Here is a 24,658-nt window from a genome sequence, read left to right on the forward strand (position 1 = left end):
CTTGTGACCTTTTTTTTTTTTTTTTTTTTTTTTTGCCATCTGTCCCATTTAAGGGGAAGAAATTGAGCAACATAGGTGAAGTTCATAGTCCGGGAGTACAGACTTACCAAAGACTGAGACCTAATTGTAGGACTGTAGAATGTTACCTTTCTCCTCACACCTTACTCTATTTCATAACCAAAGGCTTCTTTGCTGCAGACCCCCGCCTAGTTGTCCCCCCACCCTCACTGAGGATTGAACCCAGGGGCACTTTACCACTGAACTTTACCTAGTGTCTCTTGTTCCCACTTGATATTGAGACCAGGTCTCACTAAGTTGACCAGCCTGGCCTCAACTTGCAATCCTCCTGCCTCGGCCTCCCGAGTAGCTGGGATTTTAGGTGTGTAACACCACTCCAGGCTACTGCCTTTCCTTTTAACCCAGCACTTCATGTCTGCCTTTCAGCAAGACATTCTAAAAGGCAATAAAACACAGTTTGAAGAGATTGAAGAGCATTAGAAACAGTCATTTTGATAGAAATGTCAGAATGATTAGAGTAGGAATTTTTTAAAAACTGTAAATAGCCTGCTACCTTAGCAATAGAAAAAGAACATGTAAGATAGATTGATAATGTAAACAGAGATGGAAATTCTAAGAATGAATGAAAAAGAAATACTAATGATAAAACAACAACAACTCTACAGAAATGAAGAATGCCTTTATGGGCTCCTAAGTAGACTGGACACAACTGAGGAAAGAATCTCTGAGCTTGAGAATATATATGAAAAGAAATTTCAAAACTGAAAAACAAAAAGATTTCAAAAAAATTGGAACAGAATATCCAAATCTTGTGACCCAACTGTAAAAGGTAACGTGTGCTCAATGGGAATGTCAGAAGGAAAAGAGGAACAGCAGCAATATGTGAAGGAGTAATAACTTAGAATTTTCCCCAAATTAATGCCAGATCCAGGAAGTTCAGAGAAGACCAAGCAGGATAGAGCCCCCTAAAGGAAAAGGACCAATATTGCTTGATTTCAAGGTGACTTATAAAGCTGCAGTTATCAAGACGGTTTTGTATTGTCAAAAGAATAAACAAATAGATAAGCAAGAACAGATTGGAGGACTTAGAAATAGACCTACAGAAATACAGTCAGCTGATCTTGATAAAGGAGTAAAGAAAATAAACTAGAGAACATACAATCTTTTGTTCAATAGATGGTGCTGGAACAGCTGGACATCCACATGAAAAAAGGTGAATGACCTGGACCTTATACCCATCACAAAAACTTTTCTCTGCAAAAGGGACTGCTAAGGAATTAGAAGATAAGTCACAGACTAGGAGAAAAATATGTACAAAGGACGTGTGATAAAGAATTGTTACTGACCTAGAAAAACTCAACAATAAGAACATGAAAGCCCAGTTAAAAAATGGGCCAAATACCTGAACAGAAATCTCATTAAAGAATGTACACAGGTGGCAAATACACATATGTTATCAGGAAATTAAAACAACAAGATTGCCACGTATCTTTTAGGATGGCCAAAATTCAGAACACTGACAACATCAAATGCTGGCGAGAATGTGGAACAGCAAGGACTCACTGCTGGTGGAAATGCAAGATGGTACAGCCACTTTGGAAGCTAGATTGTCAGTTCCTCACAGAACTACACACATTCTTACCACAGGGTTCAGCAATTGTGCATCATTGTGTTTACTCACACCATAGAACTTAGGTCCACGCGAAAACCTTGACCGTAGGTGTTCATAGCAGCTTTAGTCTTAATTAACAAAACTCGAATGCAGCCAAGACGTTAATCAGTAGGTGAGTGGACAAACTGTGGTACATCTAGACTGTGGAATATTATTTAGTGCTCAAAAGAAATGAGCCAGTAAGTCATGAACAGACACAGAAGAACCTTAAATGTATATTACTGAATGAAGGAAGCTTCTCTGAAAAGGCTGCAAGTTGTATGGTTTAGTAACATTCTGGAAAAGACAAAACTGGACATAGTAGAAACCTTAGTGGTTGCTAGGGTTAGGAGTAGGGAGGAATGAATAGGCAGAGTACAGAGAATTTTTACTAAATGATAATAACGGTGGAGAGATGTCATTGGACATTTGTCAACACTCACAGAATATACACTGCCAAGTGTGATTCCTAATGCAAAACTCTAGACCTTTTAGTGTTGGTTCATCACTTTTGACAAATGTACCAGTGTAGTGTGACATGTCAGTAGTGGGGGTGGAAGTTGTACATAAATGAAGAAAGGGAATATACAGGAAATATCTGCATGCTCCTCTTTATTTTACTACCAACTTAAACTGCTCTAAAGATATGAATTATATTTAAAAATGCTTATCAGTAAGAAAAATGATGAGCATTAAGAAACATTTGAAGAATATTTGAACCAGGAAAACATTTGGCCTATATGAGGTACTTGGAAAAATGACAAGACCAAAGATGCTGACTTGGTATCACATGCCTGTAATCCCAGCAATTTGGGAGCTGAGGCAGGAGGATGTGAGTTCAAAGCCAGCCTCAGCAACTTAGACCTGTCTCAAAAAGGGCTGGGGATGTAGCTCAGTGGTTCAGGTGTCCCTGGGTTCAATCTCTGCCCACTCCAGACCCTGCCCCCCGCCCCAAAAAAAAAAAAAAAAAAAAAAAAAGGAAAAGAACGATAAGACCAAAGAAATGAAGAAAAAAAGGATAGGAGGAGAGTGAAGAAAAAACCATTTAGGAACTTGTGCTTTGTTGTCTTTGATTTCTGCCTGTGAGTTTGATTCCTGAGATGCAAATGTACTTCTCTGGAGATAATATGGAAGGAGTAAAATAAATGCTATTAAAATAAGCTACTATTTGGGGGCTGGGGACATAGCTCAGTTGGTACAGTGCTTGCTTCACATGCACAGGGTCCTTGGTTCATATTCCAGCAACATGGAAAAAAAAAAGCTACTATTTTATTCTGCTGGTTCTTGCATTGGTCTAGCTAGGTCATTGACTGGGAACAATTTCCTTGAAGCCAGAAACTACACATTCCCTTTCAGAAGGAGAGTGTAGGGAGGGCACAGTTTACACACTGTATCACCTGAGATCTCTAGGAAGAAAAAGCCTTCCACCAGGGTAACTAGTTACCATCAGCAATGCTGTTTTATACTTTTTGTCCATAGTAGTGTGTGAATTTCTTGAAAAAGGCAAGTAGTGGTGGTATCTTACTATTTTGCTCTTAAGTACTCAAGACAAACACACTAGCCCTGTAAAGTTAAGTTATTACCTTAGAAAGACATGGACGAGAGGAAGATTTTGGATACTTTTTTAAATGGACATTTAAGATTGAATTAGGTAAATTGGTTGGTGAGTCCAGTAGTTGACTTTCTGGTTGTTGAATTACTTAACTTGGAGTACTTGTTTGAATATTTTATTTTGAATTGCTTTTTGATGAAAATACTACAGATATCAAGACATACCAAATGTGCTTCAGTCACTATGGTTGAGAAATTCTGCAGAAGAGGTGAAGGAGTAAATATAAAATGAGCAATATTTAAATGTTAAGCCTTTTATCCAATTTTATATTTAAGTGCTTTTCAGAATGATTGTTAAAATGCAGTTTTAATGTGTTGCATACAACTGGCTCTTAATGTACTTACTGTAGCCATAATTTTGGTTCTTTGCATTATCCTTAAACATAATCGTACTTTGAATTTTAAGTTAGGTATGTTGATAAGTGTAGTTTCATGCTTTTTTTTTTTTTTTTTTTTTTTTTTTTTTTGGTACTGGGGATTGAACTCAGGGCCTTGTGCTTGCGAGGCAAACACTCTACCAGCTGAGCTATCTCCCCAGCCCTCATGCTATTTTTAAAATAACAATTTTATCGATTTTTTTTTTTTAATGTTGTGCTGAGGATGGAACCCAGTGTCTCATCTGTACTTGGCAAGTGCTGTACCAGAATCCCAGCCCTCATGCTATTTTTTTCCTGCAGTTGTGATACCATGCACTCTGATTATACTTTATTAGTGGGGCATAGAAGTTTATATTATTGGGATGTTAATATTTATGTCTTTTCTGTTGGTGAAAAGTTGTCCCTATAGGTGGGACACTCAAAACTGAGCTGGACCAGGCACAGTAGCATACCCCTGTAGTCTTAGTGACTTGGGAGGCTGATGCAGGAGGATTGCAAGTTGGAGGCCAGTCTCAGCAATTTAGAGAGGCCCTATTTCAAAATAAAAAAAGGGCTAGGAATGTGGCTCAGTGGCGAATGCCTCTGAGTTCAATCCCCAGTACCAAAACAGACAAACAAAATCTGAGCTACACCTGAATGGGCGTGCTACAAGGTGTCAAAGGTAATAAGCATTAAAACTAGGATTAAAAAGCCCTAATTTAAAAAAAAAAAAAAAAAAAAAAAAAAAAAGACCTAATTTCTGCCAGGTGCAGTGGCACACATCTGTAATCGAAGTGGCTCAGGAGGCTGAGGCAGGAGGATCACAAGTTCAAAGCCAGCCTCTGCAACTTAATGAGGCCCTGAGCAATTTAGTGAAACTGTCTCAAAATAAAAAGGGCTGGGATATGGCCCGGTGGAGGGGCGGGCACCTCTGGGGTTCAGTCCCTGGAACAAAAAAAAAACAAGACAAACTCTGACTTCCATTTCTGCTTCTATCACATAATAAATTACTGATTGACCTTTACAGCACTATCAAAGTCACTGGGACTCAGGTGTGTTTATTTTGATTGATTTTGTGAAGTGTATGTTTATCATCATCTTAACCATCTTTAAGTGTGCATTTCAGTGAGCTAAGTGCACTCACGTTGTTGTGCAGCCATCACCAACATACACCTCGGAAGTCTTCAATCTTGCAAAACTGAAACGCTACCCATTAGTAATCAGTTCCCATGCTTCCTCTCCTCAGCCTCTGGAAACCACCATTCTGCTTTCTATGATTTTGAGGTACTTTAGGTACCTCATGCAAGTGGAATCATATAGCATTTATCTTTTTGTGGCTGGCTTATTTCACTTACCATGAGGTCTTCAAGGTTTGTTTATATTGTAGCATATATTAGAATTTCCTTTTTAAGGCAGAGTAATATTCCATCGTATGTAAATACTACATTTTATTTATCCATTCATCTTCCAGTGGACAGTTGAGTTGCTTCCATCTTTTGGCTATTGTGAATAATGCTGCAATGAACATGGGTGTACAGATACCTCACTGAGACTCTGCTTTCATTCTTCTGAATATATACCTAGAGTGGAGTTGATAGATCATGTCAGTTCTCAATTTTTTGAAGAATCATACTGTTTTCCATGACACCTAGACTATTTTACATTCCCATCAGCAGTGCATTAGGGTTCCAGTTCTCCACATCCTCATCAACATTTGGTATTTTCTAATTTTGATCCTAGCCATCCTGATGTGTGAGAAGTAGCATCTCATCATGCTTTTAATTTGTATGTCTCTGATGATTATTGATATTGAGTATCTTTTCATGTGCTTATTACACATTTGTATATCCTTATAGAAGAATCTGTTGAAGTCCTTGGCCCACTTTTAAATCAGGCATTTTTTGTGGTTGTTGATTGTAGTTCTTTTTATATTATGGATATTTATCCCTATAAGATATATGTTTTGCACCCCCCCCCCCCCCCCATTTCATGGTTCACCTTTTCACTATTGTGTTGTTTGACCACATGGAAGTTTTAGCTTTTATATCCAATATGTTTTATAATTTGAGGTTGTAGATGGACACAATACCTTTATTTTATTTATTTCCATGTGGTGCTGAGGATGAAACCCAGTGCCTCATGTGCTAGGCAAGTGCTCTACCACTGAGCCATGACCCCAGCCCTATAAAATTTTACTTCTTTCTGACGTCATATTCCAAAGAAATAATTGCCAAAGCCACCTGTCCCCTTTTTTCCCCTAAGAGTTTTATAGTTTTAGCTCTTACATTAGGTTTTGGTTCTTTTTGAGTTAATTTTTGTAAATGGTATGAGGTAAGAGTGCAACTTTGTTCTTTTGCATGTGAGTATCCAGCTTTCCCAGCATCTTTTTTTGAAGACTGTCATTTGGCCATTAAATGGTCTTGGCACCTTTGTCTAAGTCATTTGAACTATGAACAGGTGGATTTGTCTCAAGGCTTTCTGTTCTGTTCCATTGGTCTATATATCTATGTTTCTGGACAATACCACACTGTTTTGATTACTATAGCCTGGTAGTAAGTTGTGAAAACAGGATTGGCTTTGTCTTCTCTTTTAGAACTGTTTTGACTATTCAAAATTATTTAGCTCTTAATGATATGTTAAGGTCAATCAGAGGGTTCAGGTGATAACAGCCTCAATACCAGCCTTTTGCTTACTAGTTTAAACCATTGTTGAGTATTGCTAGGATCATTTAATTAGAGAATACAAAAGGTGTGATTTCTTTCATACCTATTAGTTTGTGGGGACAGTTCATCAATGGTGACTTACTGAGTTTTAGTTTCTTTTTTTTTTTTTTTTTTTTTTTTGAGTTTTAGTTTCTACAAAAAGGGCCTGCTAAATGCTTAATTCTTCACCTTTAATTTCCAGTTTTTAGAGTCAGGAGTTGTTGCTCTGCTGGGTTCAGTGAAACTAATGAATAACAAAGGAATTGAAGATTCATTTTGTTTTCTTCTATTTTATACTTATTATAAACTCAGACTTTATATATGAAACCTGTTTTCGTTCTTGGAAGATAGAGGAATGCCCGTTTTTAACATATAGCCTTCATGATCTTTTCTTAACCATATTTTTTATTGGTGCATTATAGATGTGCATATTGGTAGGATTTGTTGTTATATACTTATACATGCACACAGTATAACTATATAATGACCAATATTATTCCCCAGTATTTTCCCTTTCCTCCTCCTCCTCTTCCTCCTCCCTTCCTCTGGTTCCTCTCCTCTCCTCTCCTGATCTCCCTTCAGTTTTTACTAGACTTCCACCCTGCCCACTTTTCTTTTCCTTTTTCCTCTCTAGCTTTCATATATGGGAGAAAACATGCAACTTTTGGTCTTTTGAGTTTGACAGCCTACACGATCTTGATGGAGTTGGACCACCTACAGAGCAGACTGATAGAATTTTGTTGATTTAAAACTAGTTGTTATTCCAAACCAAAGGTGTTAATTTGGGGAGAAGATAATGTCCAGTCTTATCAAAGGCTGAAGCTCTTATCACTGTGACCATTTTTTATTTTTATTTTTTAAAGTTCCAGGGATTAAGCCACATCCACAGCCCTTTCTTATTTTTCATTTTGAGACAGAGTCTCTCTAAGTTGCTTAGGGCCTTGCTAAATTGCTAAGTCTAGTCTCGAACTCGTGATCCTTCTGCCCCATCCTCCTGAGTCACTGGGATTACAAGTGTGTGCCACCATGCCCAGCTATAACTTAATTTAAAATTATCCACATAAAATGTTTACATATCTTAGTAAGGAGGTCTTTTTTGCTTTTAATTAGCTATCATGTTTATAGCCTCTAGCTAAAGTTAAACATACCTAATCTTCAGATCTCATCTTTAGCATTGACTCTTAACTTTTGATATTCAGGACAACAAATAGTTAGCTTAGTATAAGACTTTATATTGGAATAGTTTTAGAGTTACAGAAAATTTATAAAAGTCATACGGAGTTCTCATATACCCAGTTTCTCTGATTGTTAACATTTTATGTTACTTTGGTATACTTCTAAAACAAAAACATCAACATTAGTATGTAACTATTAATTAAACTCCAGACTTTACTTGGATTTACCAGGTTTTCTACTAATGACATCTTTCTGTTCTAGAATCCAATTTGGGATACCGTATTGTATTGTATTATACATAGTTGCCATATCTCCCAATCTTCTCTGACCTGTGACAGTTTCTCAGTCTTCCATATTTTTCTTGATTCTTGATAGAAAAAGTTTTCCTTTTCCTGCTCAATTTTTTGGAAGGACATCACTCTGTCTAGTCCACTTACAAGTAGGAGAGTGAGTGATGTATAGAATTAAACTCTACTTCTTGGAAGGGGAAGTATCTGCTTGTTATTTGTAATTGTTCTATGTGAAACTCTCTTCCCCATATGTTCAGTTGTTTATGCATATCACTGTGGACCCATTTATTTTATATTTTGGGTTTTAATATAATACTGTTCTTTATTTGTTGCTCAAATTATTCCAGCTTTAGCCAGAGGGAGCTCTCAGGTTGGCTTTGTCCTTGTGACCTGCCTTTTTTATTGTTGTGTTGTTCTCATATTCATTTTGTTTTCCATGTCCTAGCCCTAGAACCAGCCATTTCTCCAAGGAGCTCCGTTTTTCTTTTCTTTTCTTTTTTGCAGTGTTGAAATTTGAGTCCAGGGCCTCGCACATGCTAGGCAAATGCTTTACAACATTGAGCTCCATCCCCAGGCCTTCCAAGGAGGTCTTGTTTTTAATTGGAGAATGGTTTTAGAAACCAAAATCTGGGCACTGAATAAGATTGTTGCTACAGGGATGTTGCTACTCATCAGTCCTGTTAGCCAACAGAGCTAAGTAGTATATGTATACATACTTACCTTTGTATATCATGGATATATTGATAATTGGTTGTGCATTTCTATTTCTCTACATATGTTAAGCTAACCATGAATTTATATAGATGTATCTGACTTTAATGCAATACTGTAGAGTTCTTTGTTTTTATTTATTTATTTTTTTGATTCTGGGGATTTATCCCAGGGGTGCTTAATCACTGATTCCACATCCTGAACCCTTTTTATTTTGAGATAGGGTCTCACTAATTTTGCTGAGGCTGGCTTTGAACTTGAAATTCTCCTGCCTCAACTTCCCCAGTTGCCTAGGATTAAAGGTATGTGCCCCTGGCCACAGAGTTCATTTTAGAAAGCCTTCCATTTGGCTCATCTGCCATACCCTTCAACAGTGAGAAACTGCTCCCCCATCTTCCACCCATTTACTTTTTTGTTCAACCCCAGTGTACATGTGTAGCGTTTTCAGAATTGTTGGTCCATATTGTCAACAGAAACACATTTACCAGTTGTGGGGATATTGCACTGATTTTTAACAATTTTATTTTACTAGGCAAGTTATTATGATATGATTTAATTATGATATGATTTAACCAGTGTGTTATTGTCTAATTTTAGATACGTCCAGATTTTAAAAAACATTCTTACTATAATCTGAGATGTCTCTGTAGATCAATGTGATTTGTTTTGATTATGGACATGGAGCTGGATGAGGTGGTACACACCTCTAATCCCAGCAGCTTGGGAGCCTGAGGCAGGATATTTTTCAAGTTCAAAGCCAGCCTCAGCAACCTTAAGCAACTCAGTGAGACCCTCTTTCTTTAAAAAAAAAAAAAAAAAAAAAAAAAAAAAATATATATATATATATATATATATATAGAGAGAGAGAGAGAGAGAGAGAGAGAGAGAGAGAGAGAGAGATGGATGGGGTAGCAAGACCCTGTCTCTAAATAAAATATAAAAAGGGCTGGAGATGTGGCTCAATGGTTTAGTGCCCCTGAGTTCAATCCCCTGTACAAAAAAAAAAAAAAAGATGGGATGGGAGCTCTAGGTAAAACATTTTCCTTTTACTCTACACTTCAGATAGTCTAAGCTTAAGAAATAAAAAGGGTATGTTCTTTCTTTAGTAATTTTTTATGTTTCTATGGAAGGAAGTTTATACTTTAATAATAATGTTTGTCATCTATAAAACGGATGAATTAAATGGTTTAATATTCACAGACCCTCCTGTCTGCAGAGTTCTGGCTCAGGTGTTTGTAATAAAATACCCGAAGTCTAGACATTTTAAAATCTTGTTTCTCCATTTGCTTACTAAGTTCTGATTGTTCACTTGGTACTTATTTCTACCTTCTTGACTGCTTTTCTAGGATGTCTTTTTGGCTTATTTTTTCTTTTCTTCCTCTTTCCACATTTTTTACTGTGCATTGCAGTTGAACATAATGATGGGATTTGTTTTTACATATCTGTACATGCACACAGTTTAACAATATAATTTGGTCAGTACCACTCCTCAGCACTCCCCCCTCCCTCCCTGTCCTTCCATCTTGTTCCCTTTCCTCTACTGGTTTCCCTTTGATTTTTCATGAGATCTCCACCCTCCCCCTTTCTTTTCCTTTTTCCACTCTAGCTTCCACATATGAGAGAAAACATGACCCTTTACCTTCTGAGTTTGGCTTATTTTGCTTAACATAATGGTCTCTAGTTCCATCCATTTTCCTGCAAATGACATAATTTCATAATTTCAGATGTCTGCTCATAGACTTGTTCCATAGTTTGCTCTGGTGAATTGGGCTGCTATAAACATGGATATGCCTGTATCACTATATTATGATGACTTTAATTCTTTAGGATAAATACCGAGGAGTGGTATACCTGGGTTATATGGTAGTTAGCTCTGTTTCTACTCTTTTGAGGAACCTCCATACTGATTTCCATAGTGGTTGTACTAATTTACATTGCAACCAACAGTGTAAAAGTGTTCCTTTTTCTTCACATTCTTTATTATTTGTATTCTTGATGACTGTTTCTTGGCGGCTTATGTCATATGTCTGTGAGTAAAGATACTAAGACCTGGGAAGTAGTAAGTAGCTATATAGTTCCCTTGATACTTGGGCTCCAAAGTTCCTATTGTGGACAAACAAGTATGTGTTTTTAGAGTCATTCTAAGAGCTGGGAGGTCTTGGTCTGCTTCTAGATTGAAGTCTGACCCTGGGCTCATCTCTTTTACCAGTTGACCTCAGATTCTTTCTCCAGAAACTGAAGCAGTTACATTAGTTGATTCCTTTTTAAAAGCCTGTGGTTTAGTAAAGTGTCTGACTAGCAGTTCTTATCTTCGTAATCAAGGCATTCAGGCAGAAATTGAGAATGGCCAGCCTCTAAAACAAGATTTCGGGCCATCTTTACCTTTTTATTTGTTTGATTAAAAATAATACATATCCTATGCAGGAGGTGAATACACTCTGGAGTGTATATACTCCAGAAGTGTGGTACTGACGTGGCTGAGATTGTACGACATACAAGGCATATTTTCCTGTTGATGATGACCCATGATGGTGATAACTTTAGAGGATCAGAATTGGTGTTTATAAATCAGTGGCTTCTCAAATGAACTTCCTTTCACAGCTACTATGTAGAATCAGTGCACTGGCCAAGACAAAGAGGTGGCTTAAGTGTAATAAGACCCAGTGAGTTAAAGAAGCTTTAGTTCTCTAAGCCAGGGGAAGGAGACTTCAGTGATCATGGCTTTCAGAAGACTGTCTATTCTCATAAGCATTTAGTTCCTTGAGCTAAGAGAATGAAGCATATGACCTGTCCAGAATATGTTGAACTTACAGACTCAGAAAAGGTTTTTTAAATAGATGAATAGAAGACGAGAAGTTGGGAAAAGTGAGCAGTAGAATATGATACCTCTAACTAGAAGTGTAGAATGAGAGAGCATGGAGCGACTCTCCCTCAGGCTGCCTGCCTTCACATAGTTCTTTAGGCCTTCATCATGTAGGTTCTTGAGATTAACTCTGAATCTTGAACATAAGGCCTCTGACCCACCATTCTTGGCACTGCCCCAGATCTGTAAGTGAAGTAGCATGCTGCATGTACAATGCTAGATCAGTAGAGTTTTAACACGGTACTAGTTTGTGTGAGGATTTACATTTTCTTTAATGTTAAGTGTGTCTAGAATGAGTGACCATGTCTGAGTCATGCTGGTGCTTCTGGTGGTTTCAGCTTCCCCTTCTGAGTTGAAGAGTTGCTAATTCCAGAAGTGAACAGCAGATGTCACTGCATCTCCATTTACTAGGGTCTGGCTTCTTGAAGTTGGTACAAACATTTCTCAATACAGGTACCAAATCACCAGACTTAAGTATTTATGGCTGTATAACATCCTGAGATCTCTTGCTTCTGGAACAGAACCCAGATTAAAAATTGAGGATAAACCTAAGAGGGTATTCCTTAAATTCTCATCACTGTCCTTTTTAGTGTGTGTGTTCTAGACCTACATATTACTGTATTTTTAGGAAGCTGACAAAACATATTTGCCTTTTCCTATCACCCTTTCGGTGTCTATTTGGGAGCCTATATAGTTTTTCACAGTTGTTTTCAGCAAGGTTCAACGACTAAAAAGTTTCCTGGCCTTTCAGTAGCTTACTTTTTAAAAAGGGTCCAGCAGGAATGTAGAGGCCAGTGTTCTGAAAGTCAGGTGCTGAATATCAAAGGAAAATAGCTACTTTCTGTATTTTTCAATTGGAAGTATTAGCTTCAGCAGTTGAGAAAATCAGAAACTGAATTCTGACCTAACGTCCTATGATAATGTTTTTAAAAATCTTACTGTTTCAGTACAGATAGGTTTTTTCCTTGTTACACAAAAGCAAAGTTGGTGATGAATTGGATTACTTTAGAAAGTCTGAGGCATACCAAATTTTTGGTGTATTTTGATCACATGGATTGAGAAAATGGCCAGAGTCACACTGTGTCCCAGTTTGGCTAGGTTATTGCTGGTTTATACAACTCTTACTGGTGTGATTATTAATAGTTCCCCCTTTCACTCTCAGTTGTCCTAGTTTGGACAATTGGACAATATACAGTCACTCTAAATTGGCCTAAAAAGAGAGAGAGGGGTTAATAAGTTGCAGTTTTAGTCATTATAAGTTGTTTTGACTTAAGAATTTTGACTTCCCTGAATTTTCTGAGTTGAAAATGTACAAAATAAAGCTAAACCTACGAAAAGCTGTTGATTCTAGGAACAATAGCTTTTACGTTTCTGTCGATCATTGTTCTCTGTAGTAGTGAATTCCAAAAATAGTTGTGCAATCAGAATCAAGCTTTTTACAGATAAGAGTTTTATGGGTCTCACCACACAACCGTACCAGAGTTTGTACTTAACATTACAAAAAAACAGAAATGCATGCAATTCAGATGCTCTTGACAACTTTGTCAGCAAGCTTTTAAAACTAGCATATAGATGATGATTTCTTCTGTGGTTTGGATGATGTTTGGGGGTCTTGGTAATGGCTGCCTTGGGTCTCAGAGGTATGCCTGGCATTGATATGAGTTTCCTTTTCATTTCAGATGTCATCTGGGTGATTCTCAGTGTGGAGGTGGGTGGACTGTTAGGAGTAACGCAGCAGCTGTCATCTTTTGAAACGGAGTTCAACACACAGCCTCATCGCAAGGTAGAAGGAAACTTCAACCCGTTTGCCTCTCCCCAAAAGAACCGACAATCAGATGAAAACAACTTAAAAGACCCTGGGGGTTCCGGGTTCGACTCGATCAGCAAAAACACATGGGCTCCTGCTCCTGACCAAACCGAGCAAGATCAGAATAGACTCTCACAGAACTCTGTAAATCTGTCCCCCAGCAGTCACGCAAACAACTTATCAGTAGTGACTTACAGTAAGGTAGGTGCCCTCGGAGAAGAGGAGAAGGGATAGGTGGTGGGCCTTGGGATTCGTGATACCCCTTCTTGGCAAACCTAGAATCCTGGACTGCCACTCAGTGGAGGTGGCTCTTTAAGACTGCTCACCTCTCCTGCCAACACCAACAATACAGACACCTACCCCTTCTCCCCTCCCCCCACCCCATGTCCTGTGGATGTTGCTGCATCCACATTTATAATTTACTCCCATCTCTCTGTTCTGGTTTGAGTGTTGAAAGACCGACTTCTTCTTTTTTTTTTTTTTTTTTTTTAACCTTTAGCATTTAAAAAAAAGAACAAATGTCAAAATATCACCGGCCTTGCTTCTAGTGTGAATGTATACTAAGCTTAGAGCACAACACACATTTGGAGTTTGTTCCTAATTGTTTGGGGTGCTCCCCCACAAGTAGAAAGACAAACTCAATTATTTCATCCTAAATATTGTTGTCAGGCTGTCACTTTATTTACCCTGTTTGCATATTTTGTTGATGTTGCTTCAGTCTGTCATGGCCCATTGACTTCCTCAACCACAACCCAGAGTGGCTCAAGTGATATTTTGACTTTCCAAATGCAGGAAATAAGTGAGAGAATTGTTAATAGTAGTTTTAAATACTGATAGTTGTGAGACACCTTGCAGCTATTTCAGTTCTTGATCTGTTTCCCTCCCATGCTCTCCTAAGGTGGTGATGGCTCCTGTGTTGGTTTGGGTTGGTTGATCCTGGTGCGGAGAGTTCATGGTGGTAGGTGTTGACATGGCGGTGTATTGGGAGACTTTCCTTGCGTTCTTCTCTGATGGATAATGCTGTCCATTTAAGCCCTGCACCCTACCTGTACAGTCACACAAATTGAAGTCCGTTTTTGCTTCATGTTGGCATTCATCCTCAATTTTTTAAATAAAATTGTTTATTTGGGGACAAGTTAAATGTTAAATGGTATTTTTCTGACTTCTGGTTTATATATGGTCTAGATCAAGAGACAACTTAGGAAACCTGGTGATATAAGTCCTCTTTCTTCACATGGTCTAATAAGAGGAACTTTAAATAGTAACAGAACGAATTGATATGTTGATTGAGTAGTTGATTATTATAGAGGATTTTGTGCAGTCGTGTTAGTTGTACAGGATATAAGAGAAGCAAGTTGGCAAGACAGCATTGTATTGAGGAAGGACTTCATATCTTAATCTAATTAATAAAAGATTTTCTTCTAAGCTTCTAATTCTCCAGAGTCCTTAAATTTTTCTTTCTTAAATTTAACCCTCCAGAATCTGTGCCTGTTCTGAGGGTGAATGAACAGCCCTAGGCTAAGCATGCCTTGTTAGAACAGAAACCTGAGGCAACTGAGTTTAATGGGAAGATGAAAGCTGAAAGAAGCAAAATCAGGCCTTTCACTGCTCTCTGGACTGGAAGCCCTTTACCCAACTGTGAGCTGTCTTGCTGGGCCACACTGTAGTCTCAGGAGGGGGCTAGCCTTCCTGGCCAGGGCACTGCACTCATCTCCTGCACTGTGAATGTAGTAGGTGTCCTCTCCTTTGGGGACTGATGCTTTTTGTTCAACTCCTTCATGATGATCATCCAGAGGTTGTGATGGTTTGGTCTTTCCGGCCAGCCTTAATTAAGGCCTCACCAGCTAACTGCTTCCTTTGGAAAGACTGGACTGTGACGAGAGGTATTTCTTGAGATTGATGAGCTCTTGGTATGTTTTCATGGACTCGTATATCATTTAGAGGTTGCTTCCTGTTAGAGACAGTATCCAAGAAGACTATTGACTAGAATGCATTGAAAATGTCAGTATTTGGGGTCTCCCCCCACTCTTTTTTAATCTGTACAGGATCTTATTTCAAAAGTATTTATATGAGGCAAAGTTTTATGAAAGTATTTCTGACTAAAATTGAGTCATCTCCACATTTTAGGACTCCTTAAGAATGTCATTAGTGTATAGAGAGTCATTAAGCATTAACACATCTGTGCACTGTAATCCCGTCCACTAGGAGCTTTCAGTACAGCAAGGGAGATGAAACATGCAGAGCCACAACAATTCAGCCAAGATGAAGTATGAGTTTGGTTAGTAGAGAACATGTAATTTGTTTGCCAAGAAAATGGTGGGGGTGTGCAGTAAGAGAAGCAGATGAAGTGGAGGTGTAGTTGAAGAAAAGGGCTTTTCAAAGGTGAGGTGAGATTTTGAAAGATGGACAGACAGCAGGGACAGTGGTATGGAGAACATTGTAAGTGCTGAGGGCAGAATAAGTAAGGAACCTGTGGATGAGAGTATAGGCGATAGATATAACAACACATGCCTGTAATTCCAGATACTCAAGAGACCGAGGCAGAAGGACTGCAAGTTGGAGGCCAGCCTGGGCAACTTAGCAAGACCCTGTCTCAAAATAAAAATAAAAAGAGTTGGGGATGTAGCTCCATGGTAGAGCACTTGCTTGGGTGGAATCCCCAGTGTAGGGGGATGGAGTTGTCCCTTTGAGGAGTAGTGAATAAAATAATTATGTAGAGCTTTTAAAAACATTAGTATTTTATTTAAATGGATACAAGTGGACATCTGTCATAAAGTTTTGCTAAAGGTGAGATTTAAAAATGAGATAATCCTAAATATTTACATTTGACTTGCAAATACATGGTTAGGTTTACAAGCTAGCATGCTTGGGTTCTGAAGTGTATACTTGACAAAGTGATGAGATCAGGTATATACTGGAGTTGGTTTTTAACAGTTAAGTACTAGACATGCCTCTTTGTGCCTTACATGTATCATCTCATTTTTAGATGAGGAAACAAAATCTCTGCAAGGCATAGCTGGGATTGTAATCAAGGTACCACATTACTACAAGGTATTTCCTGGTAGGTGCACTTGGGCTTGCCCTAGATCTCTCGTTGCACTGGAAGCTGTGTTGAGGGCCAGCATGAACTGAGTTGACTAGTATCATCAAGGCAGGAAAGAAGCAGAATCAGAATAAGATAAGTAACTCTATAGTAAATTGAGCATTGTCTGTGGCATCTTTCTTCGCAGAGCTCCTGTTTGCTGGGTGTTTAAAGTAGTAATGGCTTTTCCTCAATAATGATAAAATAGCTTTAACTCTCGGGTGGTGGTATAATAAATTGCACCCTTTCATTTATGAATGAGTAGAAAAGAAGAAAGGGACCCTGGGCTTTGGTGGTGGAAAGTGTTTTCAGTTTACCCTAGGTGCCACTTCATTGAATGAGGAGGAGGGATGTCAGGGATCACTGAGTTGGCAATAGATTTGATTTACACTACAGAAATCACCTGCCTTCCATCAAGGCTGGGAAAGAACATGATACTCTTGAAGCCCATGACCACAGTTTTTAGTAGGCAGGTAGTTTCCTGCTACCTCCATAGTTTTTAATTTGCTAAGGTTGGTAGGATGAAAAGAATTGCTTGAGGGACCTGCTCTTTGAGGATTGGATGAGTATGTTGACAGAGTGGCCTGTCTGTCAGTATCAGGAAGTCAGGAACTGAACTCCCCAGAGTCTTTCCCCAGCTGCCCTTGAGTAATCATAAGCTCTCTCGACTCAGTGCTTCATCTCTGAGGGGGATGCTCAGGGTGGAACCGCTGCGCAACTGTGCCTGGCAGTCCAGAGGCCCTGGCCCCTCCCCGTGAGAGCTGTCAGCGAGTCAGCAAAGTAAGAGTATGCTGACCTGCTCCGAAGATGTATAAATTCAGTTCTTTAGTTTTGTTAGAAATTTACTATTTTCATTCTCAGTTGAATTGTGGCTGACTTATCTCAGATAAACAATGAGATCAAACATTGATGAAGGTTAGGAACTGTTTTAATTAACAATTTGAATGTGACCTCTGAGGACCAATAATCACAACAGCAAAGGTGCTCACTCTGCTGGCTCAAAGGTTGGCTCACAGTGAATTCTAACACCCTGACTCATCTTTGGGGCCAGAGTAGCTTCTGTTTGGACAATGTGAGAGTATTGTAAAACAATTTACAGAGGGGTGGAAGAAGGGGGGAAAGGCCTAATAAAATTAGAAATGCCTTTTTTCTTTTAAGCCAGTGATTTTTAAAATATCTAAATGTTTCTTTTTGTGGCACTGCAGAACGAAACTAAGGGGCACTTTACCACTGAGCTACATCCCCAGCCCTTTTTATTTTATTTCTTGCGGTGCTAGGGATCAAACCCAGGGCCTTGTGCTTACAAGGCAAGCACTCTACCAACTGAGCTATCTCCCCAGCCCCCTTTTTATTTTTATTTTTGTAATTTTGAGACAGGGTGTCCCTCAGTTGCCAAGGGTGAACTTGACCTTGCTATCCTCTTGCCTGAGTAGCTGAAATTACAGGTATGTGCCACCTGCACCCAGCTCTAAATGTTTTCTGAGAAAGACTTGCAGAGCAGCAAGACACCAAATGGTCTGATTTAGGACAGCTGAAAGTAAAGGTGTGCTGCAAAACCCATGGGGCTGTTCTTCACAGCAGCCAAATGCTTTGCTTTCTTTCTCTAAAGGAGTAAGATTTTACACTGGGGAGCTGGAGAGGATCCCAAATTCATTTATTTTGTTACTTGGACTATGGCTATTATTTTGTGTTTGACCCTACTTTAGAAAAAACATGTTTTGGGCTGGTATATGTCTTATACTTCTACTTTAAACTGGATTACAGTCTGAGCCACTGTTATTACCTCCGCCAAGCGCTGTTTCTAGAGAAACATGTTATTATCTTTGTGGGAAGTTGATCCCGACTCCTTCAGCTCCTTAGCATCAGAGCTGCTGAGTGCCATCTGCCCTGCCTGCCCACATTCCCTCACCCTCTCCCCTCGGAGCTAAAGCAGGAGTCAGTCTGCTTTTATTACATCAGGAGTCATCTTTTTACCCTGTGGCTGTGTTGATTAGGGCACAGAGGAGTTATTTTCTTTTCACCCGCATGAGGGTTTACAAATCGTTCTAGGGAGTACTAGAGGAGATTTGGAAAAGGTCGTCTTTCACTGTTTGAGCCTGAAGATGTATGGCTCGTGGTCTAATATCTACTTTGAAGTGGCCTGTAAGTTTAACATAATAAGAATGGTTGACTTTGGGGTGACTTAGTGAAATTAAATCTAACATTTGCTTAGTTTCCAGGCACTGAGTTTGATCAGAAGCCTGGTGATGGTGTTTTTAGCTGGACTAATAGATGCTAGAGGGCGCCCACTGCCGTGAAACCTGAGTCTTCTCCATCTCACGTGCAGATCCTTTCCATGAAAAGTTTAAAGGTGGTTCATAGAGAAGCTGTAAGGACAACTTGTGTCTCTTGATATTTTGTTCAGCTTATATTGTCCTCTGGCAAAGAACAGGTAGCAAAAAACATTCCCAAGATTCCCAAGCCAATGAAAATGCAGTAGCCAAACCTGTAAAACTGCCATTTATTGAGCACTTACACTGTGCCAGGCACTGTGCTGAAGACTTTTTAAATTTGTTGTTAAAAAATGATCAACGTGCCTAGTTTAAGCATCCAAGTAGTTTTACAAAACTGGTGATAATAAACACCAGTCACCTTTCTGCTTCTCAGCTCCCAGAGGCATCAGCCTCAGTGCTTGATATTCATTATTCATTTAGTCCCCACCAATAGTGCTGTGACTGTGGGTACCGTCATCACTCCTCCTTTACAGTTACTGAACCTTGAAGCATATATAGGTTCAATGACTTGCTCAAGGTCATGCAACTAGAAAGTGGGGAGGCCAGGATGTGAGCAGAAGCAGTTGTCTTCACTCCTGAGCCTGCTCTGCGCTTTTAACTCTGCACTCTATCGCGTTCCAGTTCCAGTGCTCAAGTGCACATTTAATTAGCTAACAGCTTGGGCTTTCTGTCATGTATGGCTGCATTTCAAATGAGGATCAAGGCAGATACCAAATATTGTGTGACTTCTCCATTACTAAGCCCGTTCTTCCCACAAGCTACTATTTTCTTTCTATCCTCTAGGAAAGGAATGATTCCCTAGAAACTTCAGTAACCAAGCCACATGGGTTTAGATTTTGTTGGCATTGAAATTTCCTCTAAGTCACTCTTGTGATAGCTATAGCTCTTAAAGTTATTAAAAACTGCCTATCCCTTGGTGGTGGCAAAACAATAACAGTCTCAGTGGTTTTGTTTTTCTGGAGCAAACTTAAAATTTCCCCTTGAACATACTGAGTATTTTGTCTCTTTGTTTTGGGAATTGAACCTGAGGGGGGCTTAACCACTGAGCCACATCCCCAGCCCCCAACCCTTTTTACTTTTTTAAAATTTTGAGGCAAGGTCTGAAGCCAAAGCTAAGTTGTTGAGGCTGACCTCAAACTTGGTGATCCTCCTGCCTCAACTCCCCGAGTGACTGAGATTACAAGCGTGCATCGTTATACCCAGCTGCATACCGAGGATTTGAGAGTTAATCGTACTTAGAGGTTGGTCCACAGTTCCTTTACAGTCGTCTGTCCCACCGCCCCCACAAAAGCTGTCTGGCGAAAGAATATTTTAGGCCAAGAGGCAACTAGTAAAAGCCCCAAGGTGGCTGTGCTGGTGCCTGGCTGGCGTGTTTAGGGAATGACAAGATGGCTAAAGCCTGGAGGAGAGTGGTGAGAGGGAGAGGAGGAAGTAAGCCAGAGCACAGAAACCAAATCCTAGAGGACTCTCAGGATCCTTAAAGAGCTGTGGGCTTTTGCTTTGAGCGAGAAAGGGAGTCATTAAAGGGTTTTGAGCAGAGGAGTGATCTGGCCTGACAGCTCTGTGAAAGGATTGCTCTGGCCCCTGATTGACAAATACAGGGCAAGGTGAGAGGCAGGGACAGATGGAAAGTTGATGCAGCTGTCCAGGCAGAGAGCATGAGGCCAGTGTGGTGGCAGCAGAAGTAGAAGTGGTCCCTGTCTGAATCTGTTGTGTATCTGGAGCTAACAAGATTTGCAAGTAAGTTGAAAGGAGATGTGAGAGAGAGAAGAGAATGACACCAGCGTTTGTGTGGCCTGAGTAGTAAGAAGGGCGTGTTGCCTCCAGTGAAGAGAGTCAGGCTGTGGTGGAGGTGGGGAGGGATCAGGGGTTGTTTGGGATGTATTGGGCATTCCCCGTCTGGTGATTGAACCCAGGGGTGCACTACCACTGAGCTCCGTCACCAGCCCTTTTTATTTTTATTTTTTTGAGACAGGCTCTTGGGATCCTCCTGCCTCAGCCTCCCAAGCAGCTGCAATTATAGGACTGCTCCACCATACCCAGATATATAACATTGGAGATTTTTATAAAGATCCAAATGGAAGTGTCAAGTGGGCTTTTGCATATCCATGTTAAGTGTAGAATTTAGGAGAGAAATCTCGGTGGAGATGAATATATAAATTTGAACATTGTGTCACATCAATAGTGTCGAATACCGTGAGACCGAATGTAATCCCCTAAATGATGAGCACAGAGCAGGATTTCTTGGCTGCCTGACTACAACTGCTAATGTTTTGAGCCAGATAAACTTTTTTCTTTTTGGACATGGCAGGAGTGTGTGTGTTCTTATGCACTGTCTGATGTTTAGCAGCATCTCTGGTATTTACCCACTAGTTGCCATAAGTATCATGCTCTCTCTTTACAGTATAATAACCCAAAGTGTCTCCAGATGCTGCCAAGTGTCTTTGGAGGAGCAGAATCCTCCCACTGATGTAGAGAAGAAGTCCAGGGATGAGGCTTAATATTATCTGTCTAACATGCTGTCCAAAGCATCGTTGATTTTTCTTTTAGGGGCTGGGATGAACCTCCTATCTCATAAGAACATGTGCTTTACCACTGAGCTGCACCCCCATTTTATTTTTATTCTTAATTCACAACATTCTTGTAACTTTTGTAGTTATATAAAACAGTAGGGAAGCTTATGACTACTCATATTCCCATAGCAAATTGAGATTGGGCCATGGGCTGGAACTGAGGGACCCAGTTTGATTTTGATGTTGTAGATGAGGTTTGCTGGCAAGCAAAGTTGGTTGCCCAGGCTCTAAAGGTAGTTTATACACTAGTGTCAGGTTGTAGAGACCTTCTTGTTCACATATAAGAGCTGCAGAAGAATTTGTGGCCAAGGAGGAAGCAATGCAGAGCAACTAAGGGACCTGCCCCAGTTCTGTGGAAGTTGAGCACATTCTGTACCATAGGGGCCTTGCCAGAAGACTTGATGATATTATGATGATTCTCCTTTGAAAACCCAGAAGAGCCAGGAAAGTTCTCCCAGCTTTGCTGGTGTTTGCATTGGCATGGGTCATGTGTGCATTTTTTAAATGAATTGAACAAACACTGTGGGCCTTAGAAAATGTCTTTTGTTGTCTGTAACGTTGCTATCTGTGAATAAAATGTATGTCCAGGAACTCTCCCTTTTGTCCCTCAACAGCTTCAAAAGCTGTCCAGCTTCATTTTATTTGCTTTGGGGCTCAGAGCATTGTGGTAGACCATTGTGATGCTGGGCAGTCTTGTAGCCTAAATGGAGCTAGTGTCCAGGATTGCCGTTATACTTCATTTGGGTTGTAAGGACTCTTTCTCCTATCCTCAGAATTCAGTATTTTCATTTCTAATGAAAGTTTCAGAGTTCAGATAGAAAAAAGTGTAATTCTAAAGTGTGTGAGTTTATCTGCACATATGGATGTTAGGTTTCGAATTGATTATTCTCAGCCCTCTATAACTGTATTCTAACAGGACTAATATAAAATGTCTTACCTCAGGGAAAATGGGAGCTTCCTTAGAGCTCAACGTAAAGTGAAGACCTTTCCAGAGTCATGAATGGTCCCCTGGAAAGACTTGAGGGTCTTGGGCGTTTCCCTTTGATGTTATTGCCTTAAGGACCAGTTAAAATGGAGTGATTTACACATAGTTAGCTTTGATATTGAGTCAGAAAGCAAGACCTCATGGGTACTCATCCTGTGCTAATTCCTGTCTCCAGATAATTTACTATCCGATTACAAATTGAGTCAACCATAGGACAAATCAGAGCCAGAAAAGATAAAGTAGGCGAGTTCTAGCTGGCTTTTAAGTGCTCACAGGTGTTTGAGAGAAGAAAACAGTAAGGCTTGGAATAGTCAAAGTGGTATCTTGATGGATTTGAACTGAATTAGAAGGAACAAGCACCACATACAGAAAGGCCCAGAGGCAGCCACGGGCAGGGTGTGTGCAGGGGACACTGACCATGCAGCTAAGTGAGGTGAGCTTAGAAAGGGTGGGGCAAATTTCCGAGGAAGACCTCTGAGAGCCACACATGCAAAAGAGTGTTTGTGTTTAATGTGAAAGGAAACGGAGCTAACAATGCTTTTGAGCAGGGAAGTGTCAAGATGTAACCAAATATGATTGGGACCAAGGAGAGACAACTTACTCTGTTCCTTTAATCAGCCAACCATTATGAGGGATGATGCCTGTAAATCAATCATGATATGGACAAGGGGAAATGACAGCTTTTAAGGACACAGCCTTACCTGTGTTTTAACAGAGCGCCCATAATGCAGTGCTAATGGCTGTGTGACTAGGAACATGGATGAGCTTCTTTCCTTTGTGTGTCTTCCCTGTAGGAACTCCTGCCAGTTCTTTCTTCCTTTTTTGGAATCCCCTTACCCTAGGAGATGCCCACAGAGAGCTGTGCCAGCATCCTACTTGGATTCTAGCATATTGGTTATTTCATGGCATCTTTGGGGGGGGCGAGAAGACCAAATAGCAGATAACTTTTTCTAACATCTTTCTGAAGATTGAAAGGGAAAGTCACACTCAGCTAGGATCCCTCATCTCCTTTTAGAACTATTAATAACCATGTCATTGAGCTATGTTCCAAGGGTGGCTGGGATGGGTGGGAGGGAGGCTGGAGGGTGAGTGGAGGAAAGGAGGGAGGGAAGGAGGCTAGACGTGGGAGCTAGGGAGGCTAGAAAGCTGCGGTGAAGGATTGGTAAGTGGAAGCAGGATGAATGGATAGAGGAGAAGTTCCCCAGCGGAAGTATATTTAGTTAAGAGCAATAGAAAAACTCTTGTAAGAGGTAAGTATAAAAATGGTTATACAGGGCTTTTTAAAAAGATATTGAGGGGCTGGGGGCATGACTCAGTGGTAGAGTGCTTGCCCAGCACGTGTGAAGCATGTTTGATTCCCAACACTGGGGGAACAAAAAGATTGAGCACATGGATAACTAAGTTAAGTTTTTTTTTTTTTTTTTTTTTTTTTTTGGTACTGGGGATTGAACTCAGGGGTACTTGACCACTGAGCCACATCCCGATCAGCCCTATTTTGTATTTTCTTTAGAGACAGGGTCTCACTGAGTTGCTTGGTACCTCGCTTTTGCTGAGGCTGGCTTTGAACTCCCGAGCCTCCTGAGCCGCTGGGATTACGGGTGTGTGCCACCATGCCCCGCCTAAGTTAAGCTTTTACAAGCACTTTGCACATGCAGAAGGCTGTGAGCTAAGCCTGCCCTGCGATCAGCCCTTATGCCTTAAAAGTAAGTTATTCCCTGTTCTTTGCTGGTTCTCACACTTATCCTCAGCTATTACATCAAATATCTTTGAATTTGAGGGGACTTTCCTGTGAAAGTGGCTTGAAAAGCAGTGTTAAGTCATCTGCAGAAGTCCTCTCATGCTGAAGTGGCCCTTCTATACCATCAGCAAGCCTCCCTGAGCAGTCAGCAGTCACCAAGGAGGGCCCTGGTTGCAGTATTCTGAGAGGAGTGCTCATTATCCTGCCCGTTGCTCCAGCAGGCTTAGTTTCATTTCTAGTTAATGAGAGGGTAATGGTTGATGGGGTGGGCCCCTGCCCACAGACTAGGCCTGTGAGCAGGGCCTCACCACAATGGTTTGCAGTACAGGATCAGGACAGAGCTTGGTACTAAACCCTGTATTCTTCTGTGTTTGTATTCAGTGTACATAAGTGATACAAAAGGAGCACTAGGTGGGCGAATCGCTGACCAGGACTGGCCCAGGAAGTGAGGAGGAGGAGAAGGAGGAGGAGGAGGAAGAGGAGGAGGAGGAGGAGGAGGAGGAGGAGGAGGAGGAGAGGAGGAGGAGGAGAGGAGAGGAGGAGGAGGAGGAGCTGCTCACGGTGTTATCTGATGCTGCCATCAGTGTACACTGGGAGAGCATGTTATTTCACAGCCATGCAGCAAACGCTCCTGTCTTTTATTAACCTGTGTGAACCTTTTTATTTATTTAAACCAAATCACAAATAAAAGCGAAATAAAGACAGGTATGTGAAAGTTTCTGTGTTGTGGTGGTTCATCTTAAACAAGTTTTCATATTATGAAAGAGTAACCCAAAAAGCTTTCAGTGAGACATCCTTTTTTCATTAGGAATTTTGGCTGCC

The 24,658-nt window shown here is 40.3% G+C and overlaps 1 protein-coding gene and 1 pseudogene across 3 annotated transcripts in view; one reads left to right on the top strand and one right to left on the bottom strand.

Moving 5' to 3' along the window:
• The window catches only part of LOC306665762, a 202,735-nt pseudogene that overhangs the window by 62,008 nt on the left and 116,069 nt on the right, over positions 1-24,658 (bottom strand). The window lies entirely within an intron of this gene.
• Positions 1-24,658, top strand: part of ILRUN (inflammation and lipid regulator with UBA-like and NBR1-like domains) — a 78,465-nt gene that overhangs the window by 46,549 nt on the left and 7,258 nt on the right. The window contains exon 4 of one of the 2 annotated variants that reach the window (XM_079147256.1): positions 13,058-13,386. In XM_079147256.1, the coding sequence (XP_079003382.1) occupies positions 13,058-13,386 (329 nt within the window). The remainder of the gene's footprint in view (positions 1-13,057; positions 13,387-24,658) is intronic. The other variant, XM_079147257.1, reaches the window with a different exon arrangement.

Source organism: Sciurus vulgaris (genome assembly GCF_902686455.1).
Source record: "Sciurus vulgaris genome assembly, chromosome: 7".
Classification (NCBI taxonomy): Eukaryota; Metazoa; Chordata; class Mammalia; order Rodentia; family Sciuridae; genus Sciurus; species Sciurus vulgaris.